The sequence below is a fragment of the Sorex araneus genome, chromosome X (assembly GCF_027595985.1).
Source record: "Sorex araneus isolate mSorAra2 chromosome X, mSorAra2.pri, whole genome shotgun sequence".
Lineage (NCBI taxonomy): Eukaryota > Metazoa > Chordata > Mammalia > Eulipotyphla > Soricidae > Sorex > Sorex araneus.
This window is the reverse complement of record NC_073313.1, coordinates 312,534,809-312,552,211: the sequence shown is the minus strand read 5'-3', so window position 1 is coordinate 312,552,211 and position 17,403 is coordinate 312,534,809. Positions and strand designations below refer to the sequence as shown.

The 17,403-nt window shown below is 50.6% G+C and overlaps 1 protein-coding gene across 2 annotated transcripts in view; it reads left to right on the top strand.

Annotated features, from left to right (window-relative positions):
- The first annotated feature begins 413 nt into the window (after positions 1–413).
- Positions 414–17,403, top strand: part of UXS1 (UDP-glucuronate decarboxylase 1) — a 94,927-nt gene continuing 77,937 nt past the window's right edge. For both annotated transcript variants that reach the window (XM_055121757.1, XM_055121756.1), the window contains exon 1: positions 414–614. In XM_055121757.1, coding sequence (XP_054977732.1) covers positions 521–614 — 94 coding nt within the window. In that variant the 5' untranslated portion in view covers positions 414–520. The remainder of the gene's footprint in view (positions 615–17,403) is intronic.

The following is a 17,403-nucleotide window of genomic DNA, read 5'->3' as shown; positions in this document are numbered from 1 at the left end:
CTGTGAACTATCTCCCGGGACTCCAGTAGCTAAGCTTTGAAAGAAAGACATCCCGGCCCTTGAAGGAAGCGGAACATCTTTCACTTTCATTGAAGCTGACGCTGCTGTCACTAGTCATTGTTAACAGAAACCAGGTCCCCTCTAGGGGAAGTGGAGCGCGCCCGCTGGCGCTTGTCGGTGTGTGTTAAAAAAATAAAATCAACAACCTTGGGGCGCGCATGCGCACACCCTCCCGCGCCCTCCCCACCGCATTCTTGGGGAAACGCGGTGCCCGCGCGGGCAGTTGCGCCTCCCGGCCAGGCCGGCAGAAAGGCGGGGCCTCGGCAGAGCGAGGGAGGGGGCGGGGGCGGGGGCGGGGGCGCGCGTGCGCATCGGCGGCGACAGCAGGAAACCGGCGCGCGGGGCGGGGCCTCTCGGGGCCGGGGGCGGGGCTCCCGCGAACGGCTGCAGCGGCCTCCGCGCATTGTGCAGCTGGCGGGCCGCCGCGCTGCAAGGCCCTGGACCCGCGTGGCGCCTGGGGATGGTCAGCAAGGCGCTAGTGCGCCTCGTCTCCGTGGTCAATCGCAGAAGGATGAAGCTGCTGCTGGGCATCGTGCTGCTCGCCTATGTCGCCTGTGAGTGCGTGCCCGGGTCGGCAGGGGAGTCCCATTCATCCCGGGCGCCGCGCCGGGACTGGGGCGGGGTGGGGTGTGTGTGTGTGGGGGGGGGGTGGTGCGGCGGGGGGTGTGCGGCTTCCCCGCAGTCCTGCCGCCCGCCTCCCTCCCCGCCGGGTGGGGAGCTGCGCTTCCTGCCGCGGCCGCCGCGCTCTGGGATGGTGCGCCCTCGCCCTCCCCGCCCTCGTGGGCACCGACCCTCGGCCAGCTAGGCCCTGGCGGTGGCGAGCCGGCGGCGGGCGCAGGGGCCCCAGATGCCGAGCGAGCTGGCCGCGCGGTCGAGGAGTCGCCGTCCTGGGCTGACCCCGCGCGGCGGGGCTCCAGCCACCACCCGGGCCCCGTTGCCCGGCGCGCCGAGCTGCGCCCACGTCTCCCCAGGCGTTTCAGGGATTGCGCCGCGCCGGGACAGTCTGGGAACTCGCGTCGCCGCATCGGTTCCAAAAGGATAAAAATACTGTCGCGGCTGGCGGAGCCCGTCCCGGGTGTTTGCTCCGCAGGAAGATTACTCAGCGTTTGGCTCCGCGGGGTCCCAGGGCGGCAGTGCCTCTGTCCTTGCACGTGGGCGCGGGGTGTTCCAGGCGCTCCTCTCCAGCCTGGCTGTGGTCGCCGCCAGAGGCGGGGCGGGGCTGATGTTTCCCCGCACATGCTGGAGTCTTATCAGCTGCAGAACGGAATCCCAGCAAACCCTTTTTAAGTGAAAACCTTCCTGTAAGAGATCTGTGCAGTTGGGCGCGGTGGAGTGGGGTTGGGGGGGGGGGGTGTGCGTCTGTTGCAATTACTCTTGCTAATACTTGACCGACCCAGTGCCCCCACTAGAACGGCAGGAGCGTTTGTCTCCTGACAACCAGAAATGTAGCCAGCTGCTAACTGTGGGAGTTCCCGAGGTCGTTTTCCTAGGCAAAGGAGAGTGTAGTTGAGCTCTAGAAAGACAGGTGTCATGTCCCAGTGGACAGATACGCTCACGCAGAACTCCCCGTTGCTAGGCAAGGGTTCAGGCCAGGAAAAGGTGTTAAGATGTGGGTGGTTTGCCAGGGTTCAGTTTTGCGTAAAATGCGGAGACCCAAGGGGTCACTTAAACATGCAGTTTTCTCAAGACTATAGTAATCATACAGGCACCCTGCAGAGTGCTTCTCATTCTCGCCTTTTAGTTGTGTCAGTCCTAGGAAATAAAGCACCTAATGACTCCTATTTTAGAAGTGAGTCAATTAAGCTAAAAGAAAATTGGGAAGTGCAGTTGCCCAAGTACAAAAAAAAAATAGTACAGAACAGAAGATAGTACAAGAAGAGATCGTGCTGGGCTTAAGGCGCTTGCCTTGTGTGATGTCCACCTGGGTTTGAATCTGGCACCTCATATGGTCCCCAGGCACAACCCAGGAGTGATCCCTGAGCACTACCCGGCTTGGCCCACAGCACTCTGCACCTCCCAATAGAAGAGGAAGATTGGGAGCATTTATGGATGGGTGGATGTTCACAGAAAAGCCACGAAGAGCAGAGATTTGGGCAGCATGAGAGGAAGGAGTTGGAGCTCCAGACTCAGCCCTCTGCTCCACTCTTATCCTCTGTTGATAAAGCATCCAGCTGCTTTACCAGGGGGTCACGGAACTGAATGTGGGGGTCCTGGTAAAGTTGTTCATAGTAAAGCTTCTGGGTGTGTCAAGACTGAACATTAATTCAAAACCTAATGTGTGATGAACCTAAGGCTGTCTGGCAGCTTGCACAAAAAAGGGCTGGTGAGTGGAGGAAGTTGAGGATGGCCTGGATTTAAAGGGCTTGTAAAGTTATGCTGGGCGGGCCCTTCAGAACAGAATGCTCTGTTCATCAGGGAGTGCAGTTAATTCCCTACCTGGGTTTTACTAGGAAATTCCCACAAGTCACTCCTGGCTGCTGTTTGCTGCCATCTTGGACCCCAGGGCATAGGAGGGTCTGCAAATAGCAGTGCCTTAGGCTGTCCATCTCACGTGGTTAATATACAAAGTGACGTGAAGGGCAGAGATGAGTGAGTTAGAGCAAGCTGGGACTTCTGTTGCTTCAAGAAATTGAGCAAGCTGCATTGCATTGTGTGGCAGGTAACGGAGAAGGAACGTGGACCAGCAGGGACAGCATGGGTGAATTCCTGGGGTCGCCAAGGGTGGGAGTATTTCTGGGATTCAAGAGAAGTGTTGTCCTGGTAGTGACCAAGATGGTGTGGTCTGGAGGCACAGGGAGGAGCAGGGGATTTTCCCTCTGAGGTTTTAAGACCAGGGGTGGAAGCTGTGATGCTGCTGCACAGGAATGAGACACTTTTGGGGGGTGAAATGACAGGTCTTTGGTAGTTCTGAGACAGTGGAGATGTAAATCAACAAGTAAGCCTGTGTTTCTAGTCTTTACGTTTTTTTTTTTTTATTTTGCTTTTTAGGTCACACCCGGCGATGCACAGGGGTTACTCCTGGCTTTGCACTCAGGAATTACTCCTGGTGATGCTCAAGGGATCATATGGGATGCTGGGAATTGAACCCGGGTCGTCCAGGGCAAGGCAAACACCCTCCCCGCTGTACTATCACTCCAGCCCTAGACTTTACTTTTTAATAATCTTGCCCTCCTCCCTCTTGCTTTGAGTAGAGTCTCACCTTTGTTCAAAAAGTGTCTGTATTCCCACATTACACATAGTTTCACTGTGTGTAGACATGATTTCTATGTTCTTTCTTGCTTTGCAAGTTTCTACTTTCTTTCATTTTCTTTTTGTTCTACCTGGTGGATCTGGGCCCTCTCAGGGGCTCCTTAGGAGGGGCAGGGAAGGGGCTGGAGTGATGATAGTATAGCGGGTAGGGTGTTTGCCTTGCATGCAGTGACCCGGGTTCGATTCCCAGCATCCCATATGGTTCCCCAAGCACCTCCATGAGTAATTCCTGAGTGCAGAGCCAGAGTAACCCCTGAGCATTGCCGGGTATGACCCAAAGAAAAGAAATAAAAAAGAGGGGCAAGGAAGCACTGTAGCTCATGCCTTCAGTGTTGTTATGGGTGCATATTGCTTCCAGCTGGGGGATTAAAACTAGGCTCTGGATTATACTATTTTTCCCCATTCTGCCTTTTAATATTTGGTTTCTTTTTTTCTTTGCTCCTTACTGTTTTCAGTCTCTACTTATTAGTCTTGCCCACTTCCCACTGGCAAAGAGTAGTATCTCTTTCTTTTTTACCAGGTAAGTCTGCGCCTTCTCAGGGAACTCAGTGCCAGCTTGCATTGCCCTCGGCTTCTTTCCCGTGGGTGTGTTGTCTTTTTAAGAAAATTCTGCATCTTTCAGGACAAGAATTGTGTCTTCAGGGTTTCAGATTTAAAACACTCAAAGCAGTACAATTAGGAAGAGCTCAAAGGTGTGACTGAGAATCATGCCAGCCTACTAGATAGCTCCCTAGGTGGACTCAGCTCCAATTCTCTGTAGTATTTTTTTTTTTTTAATTGGCAGGTAGGTGTACGTGGGATTTGTTGAACAGAACGTCTTCCCCTGCTCTTTCATCATACCCAGAGGCAAACTCTTACCTTCTTGTTCCTGGGTTTTTTTTTTTTTTTGACAGTTGGTTTTGTGCTGCAGATCATATGCTTCGTGAGTCTTCACTTGTTGATGTTACCCTGATATTTTTCTTTAGAAGATTCCTGTATATCCTCTTTCCTCTTCTCCCTGCACGCACTCACTCTGCTCCACATAGATACAGTAGAGTTTTGAGGACGTCGACATTGGTATTTATGTGTGTGACCAAGTTTCCTAGTGAGCCACAGCAGGCATTCCTGGAACTTATAAATAGTTGTATTACATGTGGTCGCCTGAGCACTGCTCAGGGGCAGGGAGAAGTGCTGGCGCACTGCCAGGTGTGGCCAAAGAACCTTTCTCAGAAGTGATGTAGAATCTCGGGGCCGGGGATGTGGCTTTGTGGCAGAATAGCACCTCCCTTGTTTCATGCGATCTGAGTTCGATTTCCACCACATACTATAGGTTTAGACTTCAGGGTTATGTCGCCAGCTTGACATGATTTCCTTCATTTGTTCTCCGAAGAATTTTCAGTTTTGTAGCACACCAGGAAGGGCGTTTGCCTTGCACGCGGCCAACCCGGGTTTGATTTCTCTGTCCCTCTCGGAGAGCCTGGCAAGCTACTGAGAGTATCCCGCCCGCACGGCAGAGCCTGGTAAGCTACCTGTGGCGTATTCGATATGACAGAAACAGTAACAAGTCTCACAATGGAGATGTTACTGGTGCCCGCTCGAGCAAATCGATGAACAACAAGATAACAGTGCTGCAGTGCTACTTTGCCATTCTATTAGTGAGTCAACTTCAAATGCTTTATTAATGGTTCCCAAAGTTATTTGTTCCTTTTCAGAAAGAAAGAAAAAAAAAAAACCTACTCATATCCCCCTCCTCCCCAGAGTGAACCTTCTAGGCCACACCTGGAGGTGCTCAGGGTTTATACTCCGGCTCTGTGTTCAGGGGTCAGTTCAGGCAGTGCTCAGGAGACCAAAAAGGAGATTAGAACCTGGGTCTAACACATGCAAGCACCTTAGGCCCGCACTGTGTCTTCACCCCAAACATGTTCCTTCTTTATGGGAACAGAACATACCTCCCAGTTTTCACCACCCACCATCATTCTAGTGCTTCCTGGGACACAGTGTTAGCTGGTTGCGTCCTTCCCCATGATGCCGAGAAGCAGCCGGTCCTCTTGGGGCATACTTCTGAGTCTTTAGACTACGACCTGGGCAGGCTCCAGTCTTCCACTGGTGCCTCATCACTCAGCTGTCCATCACCCGTCTTCTGTTCCCAGGCTTCCTCTTAATGTCACTCCTTGGGCTCAGATTCGAAGACTTTCTATGTGTCCTTTCTGACTTCTCACTTACGTGTTAAATTGAAGCATAGAATTCTGGGGACAAGCAAACAAACAAGAACATCCTTCAGAGTTTCCCAGGCTCTGTTTCCTTCCTGTCTGGTATCTTCCTGCTGCGACTGAGGAGGAGGCTTCATCCTCTTGGATGGGGCCTAGTGTTTTCTTTCTGGAAGAGCCAGGCTCCTTCGGGCAGTTGGAAGTATGTGATGCACACACTATTCCAGCTCTGCCTGCCCCAGTCCTTGCTCCTCCCCAAGACTGTTTCTTGTGTCACTAGGATGGATGGGGAGGCTAACTTTTGCATTCAGCATTTAGCTGCACATCACGTTACTTTTCCTTCGGCTTGATAAGTAGGCAGGGTTCAAGATGCTGACGCTCAGCATGCAAGATCCCAACACTCCCTTAGAGTGAAGAAAAGGCACGACACTTCCTTGTTGCCAGAAGCCTTCGAGGGGCCTGGGGTTGCTTGTTAGCGCAGCTGAGAAAAGCTGGGCCCAACATGCCTTGGGTGCATTTGCCTCTTGACTGTTGGGTGCTCGAGTGCCTGCAACTCAGACTCTCTCTTGAGCTCTGGGCATTTTCCTGCATGAGTTATAGATTATTTCCTTTCCTTCCTTTCCCCCTTTTTCTCTTTCCTGGAAATCTGCTATGCTCATGTAGCATGTCCCAGCCTGGTTCTTTTCCTTACTGTATTTCCCCCCTTTTAAAAGTTTGACTTCTAGCTCTTGCCAGTGCCCTCATCATTGTAGTCTAATTCTTTTCAAAACAAATGTAAAAATTTCTCTCGGTTTTCGAGCCACACCTGGTGATGATCAGGGGTTATTCCTGGCTCTGCAGTAGGGATCACTCCTGGCAATGCTCGACTGACCACGTGGGGCACTGAGTATCTACCCCTATTTGGCTGCATGCAAAGCAAGTGCCTACCCCCTATGCTATATCTCCAGCCCCTGCAGTATAATTCTTGTCATCATCATCATCATCATCCCGTTGATCGTCGATTTTTCTCGAGCAGGCTCAGTAATGTCTCCATTCGTCCTAGCCCTGAGATTTCAGAAACCTCTCTTTACTTGTCCTTCCCAACGGTGCCGCATTGGAGGCTCTTTCTGGGTCAGGGGAATGAGACCCATCATTGTTACTGGTTTTGGCATATGAATACACTATGGGGAGCTTGCCAGGCTCTCCTATGTGGTCAGGATACTCTTAGTAGCCTTCTGGTTCTCCGGGAGAACTAGGCTATAAGATGTCGTGTGGCTGCAAAGAATTGTCAGAACAATTCTTGTAATATCTTAAAAAATTAAATTAGTTGCAGTTTTCTGATAAATTTTTTTTTAAATTTATTTATTTTTAATTAGAGAATCACCGTGAGGGTACAGTTACAGATTTATACACTTTTGTGCTTATACTTCTGATAAATTTTTAAATGATTTTTTTCTGAATACTTACAAGACAAAAATAAAAAACACAGTGTGGTCTTTGTTTCATTTCTTATTTTTATTTTCCTGCTAAGGGTTTTATTGTTTCTCATTACTGTCCCTGAAGAATCCGAGCCTCCCTTCCCTGTTTGTCATCCCTTTTCCTGTCTGCTGTGGTGTCTGGAAGACTCAGGAGAGTCCCGAGGCTCTGCACGTCCATTCTGTATTTAACCTTGCTGTGCCACATGACGAGGTCCCTGGGCCCCGTGTACCAGAAGCACCCACCTTCACTTTGGACCACAGTGGGCCCAGAGGTACAGATCTGAGCAGTGCCTGGACCATACCAGGTGGGCAGAGAATCCACAGTCTAGGACCTCCACTGGACCCCATTCCAGAGACACGCCCATCATCTGCAGAAGCAGCAGTGGCACTGCTTTTGGTGTTTTTGGAGGTGGTGGGGGATGGAGCCACACCTGGCAATGACCAGGCATTACTGCTGGCTCGGCACTCAGTAATTAACCCCTTTTGGTGCTCGGGGGACCATATGAAATGCCTGGGGATCGAACTGGGTCAGCTGCATGCAAGGTAAAATGCCTGACCCACTATACTGTCCCTCCGGCTCTGCTCTTCACATAGAGGTGACCATTCTCCTAGTTTGGGCCCTTCTCTTCGGTGCATCAGGCCTGGCCACTCTCAGCCCTTCCTGTGTGTGACCCAGGCCTTTCTGCATTTCCCCTTCAGTTTCTTCTTACTTTTTGGTAATACTTATACTTTCTCTCCGTCTTCCCTGTTCACGCAGTCTCATACTTCGGCTGCGTGAAAGGAGAAATAATTTGTTACCTGAAGATTCAGGGCCTTTACCATTTACTCTGCAGTCCGTACTTGAATTTTCCTCAGTGTATTATAAATCTCATCATAGCCTTTCTGTTTGTGTGGGCCCTTTGTGTGTGTGTTGGGGGGGGTGGGCGGGGGGCGATGCCCAAGGGATCCTGTGGTGTTGAGGAATGAGCCTGGTGCCCAGCATGCAAAGTTTATGCTCTGCCCTATGACCCATCACTCCTATTTTGTATTTCATTGCTTTTTCTTCTTGGTGGTGCCAGGGATTTAATCCAGGGCCCCACACTTACAAGGCAAATGCTGTACTGCTGAACTATTTGCCCTGCCTTTATGGATTGTTGCTATTGGTGTTGTTGTTGTTGTGTGTGTGTGTGTCTTGTCCAGAATCCTGTCAAGGTTTACATATTGCAGTGGACTATTAGAGCGCTAGTGTTTGGGTGAGTGTCTTATGGCATTTTGGCTTCTTAGGACTTTAGCACTTCTTTTAAAAAATGAAGGCCAGTTGTCTTATAAAGTGTTCTGCCTTCTGGATATTTTTGGATTGTTTCCTTTTGATTAAAGTGAGTTAAGCATAATCTTTTAAGTGCTATGGTTTATGTGGTGTCAGGGTTGCTCTACTCTGCTGGCAAGGCTGATGTCTGCAGGGTATAATCATCATCTCACTTGATTTTAAACGTGTATTATTCAAGTCCACACTTCCAGGTTAAGTCTAGGAGAATGTAGACATTGTTCCCTAATTGCTGCATGTAGCACCCATTGACAGTTTTTCCCTTGGTCACTTTTGATACTAGGAATGCTAAATGTCAGTACTCTGTCAGTAAGTAATTGGCACCCTTTTAACCTTTCCTCCCCCCCCCCCGTTTTTTTTTTTTTCTGTTATTCTCTATATTAATTTCCCCTGGCTCTAACCAGTTGTCACCAAAAACTAGAAACCTTTTTCTAAGAAAAGAAATTTATTCTCAAGAAGTCTGAAATTGAGGTGTTGGGCGGAATCATGCTCAGAAGACCAGGTGCTTGGTGTGTGTGTGTGTGTGTGTGTGTGTTTGTGTGTGTGTGTGTCCGCATGGCTGGTTGGCTGGCTTCAGTCACTGCTTCTGTGGCTGGTTCCACTGCTGCCTCCTCAGGTCCCTGGGTACCCTTGACACAGGCACGGTGCCAGGTGTAAGCCTCTGCTGATGCATTGAGGGTAATCTTTTGGTCTCCAGATCTTTACCCCTTTCCCCAGTACCGCAATACTTCTCACATATTCTAGGGATTAGGGTGCGGACCTCTTGGGGTAATTAACACGCAGGCTCATCTTTCCCTCTCCCTACTCCCACTTGGAGCTGCCTCTCCAAGGAGCCCGGAAACCATGGTCTGAGCACCACTTATGTCTGTTGCTATGGAGGCGTGATTGCTTCCAGCCCTTTCAGTGGAGACAGAGACAGACAAAGAGGGGGGAAGAGAGAGTATGTGTGTGCCATGTATATATAGCTAGTTTTCAGCCATAAGTTTATGCCAGTGCCAGTTTAAATTATAACAGGTTTCCTCCACCCCATATTGCTTCCCCCCACGTGGGAATTACTTCATCATTCATGCATTTATTAATTTTAATTTGTGCTATCCTATTTTAAAAGCAAAAATAATACTAGGATGACTGTCACTGTCATCCCGTTGCTCATCGATTTGCTCGAGCGGGCACCAGTAACGTCTTCATTGTGAGACTTGTCGTTACTGTTTTTGGCATATTGAATACACCACGGGTAGCTTGCCAGGCTCTGCTGTGCGGGCGAGATACTCTTGGTAGCTTGCCGGGCTCTCTGAGAGGGGCAGAGGAATCAAACCTGGGTCAGCAGCATACAAGGCGAATGCCCTACCCGCTGCGTTATTGCTCCAGCCCACTAGAATGACTACATCAACATAATTATTAACAAAAAAATTTTAAAATTCATGATTTTGGGGGAGGCTGTTAATAATAATTGAGTCTTTTATTTTCAGAAGTTACTCAAAGCAATTTTTTACCAAGTCTGATACTCTTAGGTTCATGGTCTTTCTCTGTCAGATCGAAGATTTGTTTCAATCTTTGTTTCAAGCATGTAAAACAATTTCCATGGTCCAAAAATGAAACTGTGTCAGATGCCTCTTGCTGCATTTTCTAGCATTTCCACCGTATTCTCAAACTTTCAATTCATTTTACTCCTTTTATGTTTTATGTTTTTTTTTTTTTTTCAAATAAAGGTATTTAACTGTGGGTGCAGGCACATGCTGGAGATAATGTAGGTTTCTTTTTTCAGAACAACAAGGCAAATACAAAGTAGTATGTGTATTTGTAACAAAATAATCACACAAACTGTTTTTGGTCTCTAGGTACATAAAAAAGTTACTTTACATTTCAGGCAATGTAACATAAAAAGTGAACTGGAGCAATAGCACAGTGGGTAGGGCGTTGGCTTTGCACACAGCTGACCCAGGCTCGATTCCTTCCTCCATCTCGCAGAGCCCGGCAAGCTACTGAGAGTATCCCGCCCATACTGCAGAATCTGGCAAGCTCCCTGTGGCGTATTCAACATGCCAAAAATAGTAACAAGTCTCACAACGGAGACGTTACTGGTGCCCTCTCGAACAAATCGATGAACAACGGGACGACCGTGCTAACATAAAAAGTATTGTCACTCTGCCATAGATAATACCAGAAGCCTGGGCAGCCAGGGCCATTGCGCCACCCCACCCCTCCTAGTATGGCTTTGTGGGGCTCTGGTGGTCCCCAGCACCTGACCAGACCGAGCAGTACCACATCATCAGACGTGGTTGGCCAGTGAATGCTGGGCGTGGCTCCTGCCCAAAACATAAACAACCCTTTGGACAAAAAAAATGTTGATCATCATCTGAGTCTTGAGGAAGTTTGAGTCCTTTGTCCGTGGTGAGCTGAGGTGGGTGTAGCTCATGGATCGGGATCAGGGGTCCTCCCTGAGTGGGCGTGGCCACAGAGATTGCTTACATCCAGGGATCAGTGGTACTTGTCTCAGCGGTCTCCTGCTTTCACTGGAACATCGTCGGGTCCTCATGTGGCCTAGTTTGAATGCTCTTAGGTTTTGACGATGAGGATGACGACGATGACAACGAGGAAGTGTGAGAAGAAGAATGGGGTGTGGGGGCGCCGGTCTGTGAACATGTCCCGGTTCCAACACACTCAAGTGCTGTTGCTGAAGTTTGTTGCCTTATCCAGGCCTGGCCTGTGGAACCGTCGTATCCTGACTCACAGGTGACCGGAACTCACAGAATAGCAAGGGGAAGGTTTGAGAGATTGGGAGACTGACCCAGGCTGGCTCCCCAGGCTCAGTGAATGCAGGTTTGGGTGGGGGGGAGGGGGTGGCCCTTGCAGTGCAGACTTCCGGGGTTGGGGCAGCGGTGCCTTAGATTTGCAGGCACAGCCAGTGAGGGGCGTCTGTGCAAACACGCAGCCTTACTGTTTTCCCCGGAGTCCTCAGACTGATGACTTGTTCTTGCTTTTCTTTCCTGAGTGCCTGAGAGTGCTCACACCCACGGCGTTGCGCTCCTGCTGCCTGGGGCTTGGCAGCTTTGCACGCCACCGTTTCCCTCCGTCCCTGAGCTGATTTCAGCTGCTGGCTATTGGAAATCCTGGTGCCTGCTGAGGGCTGCTCTCACCTGGCTGTTCCTCTCCTGTGACAACCCTGCCCCCTTCCTGGGGTGCTTTGTGAACTGTCACCAGTGGGAAGAGGGGTTTTTCCTCTTTGAATGTGCACCCCAGTGATCACGAGTGGTAGTAAAACACCTCTTCAGACAGGCTCAGCAGCAGGTTTTCTACGGCTGCTCATTTTTCTGTTTTTAACCTTATTTTTCTGTTGGGATTTTGATCTTTTTCTTCCCTTCAGAATAGCCTATGAACTCTCTTTTGTGAAGCAAGTTGCCTTGCTGTGGTCTCACACCAAATTCTATGTGGTCTTGGTCTCCAGTTCTTAAAACCCACGGAGTTGCCTATGCAGCCATGCCTGGAAAAGGCAGCAGACGTCACCAGCAGCAGTGAGTGGAGGTGTTCAGTGGTTTGGAAGGCCCCTTTCCATGCAGTTACTTGGCTCTTTTTCATTTTGGCTGGGTGTCCGCCAGGGTGATACTTGACCAGCTGTGTGGGTCTCGTTGTTCCATGCCTGGTGCTGCGAGAGTCACGCACAGAGGTGCTCGGTGGCCCCTGGTACCAGGGGTCATACTTAGGGTCCTGTGCCTGCCAGGCATCCCCAGCCCCAAGAGCCTAACTTTGTTCACTGGAGTTTCTGTCGGAGGCGTGGTTCAGGGCGGGGCCGGGATGGCATGGTGGGGTGAGGGGTGGGGGAGCAGCGTATTGGCTCTAGACCTGTGGGCTTGGACGAGCCCCTGTGTGTGAGTGGGAGTGTTCTGAGAGGGGCACCCTGGGATGCTCCAGTTCTGGACTTGACCCTGTTTTGTCTCTCTGCATTTGCATTTCTTTCAGCCGTTCTGGTCATTCAGCCACCCCAGGGGGGGGGGGTGCTTGTAAGAACCCCAATGTCCATCTTCAGCATGGGTGGGAAGGGCGTGGGAGGGACTGCCCGTTACCTGCTGGACTGATAGTGAATTGCATTGTGGGATGCCCCGAGGTGCCCTGACCAGCGATGACTGGTATGAACAGAACAGACCCTCTTGGCCTCAGGAGTGTTCTGAGGGCAGACATAGATCTTAGGAGCTCAGAAGTCCCCCCGTCCCCCGCCCCCCGAAATGGTTTAGTGTTTCTCAGCCTAGTCCTGAGGAGGGAGAAATGTTGGGTTCCTGAGGGGATTGGGGGTGGTCTCAAGCCTGGACATCTGCAGTTTGACACAGAAGTTTGGGCAGAGGTGCCTTACCTGGAACATGGGCACGAAGGGGCCAGGGCCTAGGAATCCTCTACACCCATAAGGGTAGAACTTAGCATTTAGCATCTGGCCTAGGTTTGACCCGGTCAGTTGGGTGACTGGTGCCTGCAGGAGAATTTGCAGGCTTTTCCCCCTTGCTTACATCTTACCAGTGATCGGGGTCTGAGGCATCTCACAAAACACTGGTTTCACTTGCTCTGGTTCAGCTCATCTACTAAGTAGCTTTGTCCTATTGTCTCACGGACACTGGAAGCCCCGGACTCTCTGCCACCTTGCTGAAATCATCTGAAATGATTGATTTCTAAGAAGTCACTATGGGAAATGGAAGGGAAAACGCTTCGGGGATGTTGAGACTGGACCTCAGAGTAGGCAACAGAAAGCTACACCCCAGTGTGAGCATCCCAAGATAACTCTGGATGGGGGGAGGGGGCCCTCCTAGGTTGGGAGGCACAGGAACAGGGACGGGGGTGGGGGACCCAAAGACTCCTCAGACTTCCCATCAAAATAGCGAAGCGTGCTTTTCTAGTTAAACCACCATTTCTGTTTACTTATTCTCTTTCTGGCTAAGTCTCTTCAAATCATTCCAAATGAAGTAATGTATAAAGTGAAGCAGAAGAAACCTTTGGAAGGACTTTGTAGTTGACATTTGTAGACATTGTCGGAATGTCCTAGAAGATGGAAACAGTTTTGGTCAGGTGAGGGCTCTATTTTGTGTGTGTGTCTTTGAGCATGTTTATAGTATTTCCAGAGATGCAAAACTTCTAAGTTAGAGTTAGAGTTAGAGTTCAGTCAGCACCTAGCACATCGGGCATGTGGTTTTCATTGATTTATTTTTGAAGAGCTGAGCTGTGTCAGTGGGAGGAGATGGGGGTGTGGGGATGAAGTTGGGATCAAGTACAGGAAACACATTGATCTCCCTGTTGAAAGGCCAGGAACAGCTTTCACTGCGAGTAACAAGAGGGCCTCATGGACATTCTCAGCAGGACAGGAAGGCCAAGTCAGGGTCCTGCTTCTCTCTTTTTCTGAGTTTCTTCTAGGGATGTGTTGGGTTTAATTCTAACTCTCAGGTCCTCTCACTCCTGGTGCACCTTAATTATTCAGAAGGATAAGTTCCCGTGTCAGATAATTGTCACCTTAATTCCCCTGCTTCCCACACCTGCCACAATCTGGCCGTGTTTCCAGGTGTGATGTCAGCACAGAGTGTGATGTGAGGCTGGTCCCATCTTCCTTTCAGCTTGTGTGAATCCCAGGGCAATGGAGATGGGCACCTTGGGTGCCCTCTACGGAGAGAGCATCAGACTCAGTGGCTATGTGAGGATTTTGCTGTAGGCCTGGGGGATAGGCCCTGCTCTGGGTGTACCCTGTCCAGCACACGAGAGCCGGTGCGGAGTATATACCCTTAGCAGCATCCAGCTTCATTTGGGCGTCTCCTATGCATGCACACTGGCTCAGTCACCACAATTCATGCTGCAAGAGGGGTCTACAGAGGGGACTAGCAGCGAGCCCCAGTTGCTAGGGATCTTTGTGTTTAGTACATTCTGTTTAGGTTTCATATAGTCGGTCTTGTCAATTATCTTAGTCATCCTCTCCTCTTCCTGCCTAGGTAACAGGTTGGTCTGGCTCCTTCAGTTCTGTTCTAAATCATACCTTATGTTTTATGGTCCATTCGTCTAGGCCCATTTCCCATATATGGGTCACTCAGAGGTCATGCACCCTAGTTACCTGCTTAGCAACCTGTTTATGCCTCTAACCTTCCCACTGCGCTCACAGGGTGGGGATTTAGATCAGCGGTGCATCAGGGTGGAACATTCCCTGAGCAAAAAGTAACATCATTTAGAGAGTACACGAAGATCAAAACTGCAGTTTTCATTTTTCCTGTATCAAGGTGGCATGGGAGATGTTTGCTGGTGGCCTGTGGGTGGGAGGAGGGAACCTGGGTTGGAGCCTGTTGTGGAGGGGAGTGTCCCGTGCGGGGTCCCTTTCACTTTGTTCATTCTGCGTTTTAACACACAGGAGGTATATCCCATGAGAGTTTGAGCAAGGGACCAGCAGAGGTGGACTGTTACTCCTGGGGCTTTGGGTCCCACATGAGCAGCCTACTGCACTCCCTAAAACCTACGCGTAAGCCTCAGCCCTGTGCCTCAACCCTCTGGAAGCCGTGTGCTGGGACTCCAGCACGGCATGCCTGCTGCCCCGGGCCCCACAGTGTGCTAGAGACTCCCGGACAGGCAGCCCTTTGTCCTGACCCCTCCCAAGGCTTCCTGGAGCCAAGAGCTTCGTAGGAGGTCTTTGAAGGTGGGCGGGAGGCTGCCTGGAGTGCCGGGGCCAGTGAGAAGTCTCCAGTGTCAGGCTTTTCCAATGAATTGGCTTGGGGAGACTCAGGTCACTCTGTGCTTCGTGAGCCATGAGGTGACGGGGTCTGAACAGAATGCAGCCATCATCCTGTGGAACAGAACCTCAGAGGGGTCTTTCACTCTGCACTTTCCCTCCTGCCCTTCCCAGGCATCTGCAAATAAATTCACGTGCTTGTAGTTGTTTTAAAGAGCGGAACTTTGATTCCAGTACATGGTCTTAGTTGTTCTCACTTAATGTTGTCCTTTTTATTGGTAAAGATTTTATCTGCCAAGTTCAGATTCTCACTGCTTTTATTTCTCCCTCCCCCCTTTGCTAAAGGAAGGGAACTTCTTGGGATGCCCCATGTTTTTGTTGTTGTTGTTGTTTGTTTGTTTAGCTTTTTGGCAATGCGCAGAGGTTATTCCTGGCTCATGCACTCAGGAGTTACTCCTGGCAGTGCTCGGGGGACCATATGGGATGCTGGGAATTGAACCTGGGTCAGCCAAGTTCGCTGACTTGGCAAGCAAGGCAAATGCCCTACCTGCTGTGCTATCGCTCCAGGCCCGGGATGCCCTGTTTTTCCCGGGGAAAGTATGGATGGGAGTCTGGCTGTGTTAGAGTTCCCCCCGTCCCATCTTTCAGGCTGAGGACGGAGATAGAAAGGACAGTTGTGGCTGCTTGTGGGTCTCTTTCTCCTGCAGTCTGGCCTGGCTGCCCCATGGCAGGGAACTCTGAGAAGCAGAAGCTTTTGCTGGGGCATCTATCCCAGAGCACTCTTTTTGTCCAGTGAGGACACACACGGGGGCCTGGCTTCCTGGGCAGGTTCCAGGTTTGTGGCTGTGCTGCTTGGGGTCGGTGCTCATACTAACTGGCCTCAGTGCCTCTTCCTGTAACGGGGAAGCCAGGGAGCACCCTCACTTATGCACCTCTTCCCCCCACCCCATTTTTTACGGGCAGACTTTAAACCAATTTCTTCTACTTTGAACCTTCTTATCAGTCCAGATATCTTTTCCTTCGGGGGTCGGGGCATGGGGAGGGAGTTTGGGCCATATCTGGTGGTGCTCAGGGCTCTGTGCTCAGGGAATCACTTCTGGCAGGAGTTGGGCTGGACATCGAGCCTGGGTCTTCCATGTGTAAGACAAGCGCCATAACCCCTGTCCCAGCTCCCCAGCCTTCAGACAACTCTTTCAATATCTGTTTTCTACCCTGGATTTGAAATACAAAGGCACATTCCAATTGGGTTACTTCCAGCTTTCTCCAAGGTGAGTCAGACTTTTTCCAAAACTAGAATTATGTCAAGGACGCATGTATCTGTATGCGTTTCATGCTGTGTGCAGCCAAGGGGTGGATGGTAGATTTTTCTTGCCTCCCCACTTTAGCTTTAACCCCGAACTTTTTATTTATTTATTTTTTATTGTATGAGGTAGTTCACAATGTTTGATTACACTTAATATTCAGACACCAATCTCACCACCATTACACCTTCCCACCACCATATTTGGGATGTTTCCATCCCAAGCCCCAAGCCCTGTCCTGAAGCAGAACCGAAATAGTATATTTTATATTGTTTGCTAGGAAAATCCGCTGAAGATGCTACAAAAAAGTATCCACAGAGGAAAGAGTGTGAAGATTTTGGCAGGGGCTTTTAAGACCTTCTTTATGCTATCACTAACATGTTGTTAAATAACCCCGGGCTCTAGACCCAGGCCCTTGGTGTGAGCAGGGTGACTGGGCGCAGGGAGGTGTGCAGTGGGGAAGGATTGAGTGTAGTCCCCTGAGTGAATCAAGGCCTGCTCTGGGGGCAGCAGTAGATGGGGGGAAGGGGTAGGGCTGTCCCAGCAGTGCTCTGCTGCTGGCACATATACAGGCTCTTTCAAGACTTGAGTGCAGAGCCAGCAGGGATCATTTTTCTCACACTCAGAGGCTCTGTGGGTCACTATGGAAACAGGCTTGCTGTTGTGCTGGGGACTTATTTCAGGGGGTGGCTCAGGGACTAGGCTGGAGCACTGAGTCCTGGCAGCTTCTTTTTGGCCAGGACAGCCCCTGGGTAATGCTCCGCCCAGCCAGCAGTGGCGGTGTCTGCAGGTGACCTGCCTAGCTTTGGGGTGGCCCATTCTCACCGGCATCCGCCTGCCCATTCTGCATGCCAGTGTCCCTGGAGACGCAAACACAGTGCCAGTGCCTGGCACGCTCACACAGAAGAGTCGTTCCCCGTTCCCCGCAGGGGAAGATTTGAGGAGGCCCGGGGACACAAACTTCCCTCTTGACTGGAGCCTTTTCAGGCAGCTTCCAGAAGTATCCCTGGGATCTGTGAGGAGGAGCTGGAGCTCAGACACAGGCTTTGCTGGAGCCCCCAGCCAGGCTCAGGGAGCCAGGAAAGAGGCCGTGAACAGTCGCAGTGGAATGCATGCCATGCTTCAGCCCTTGGCATTGCCGGAACTTCTCTGCAAACAGGACTCA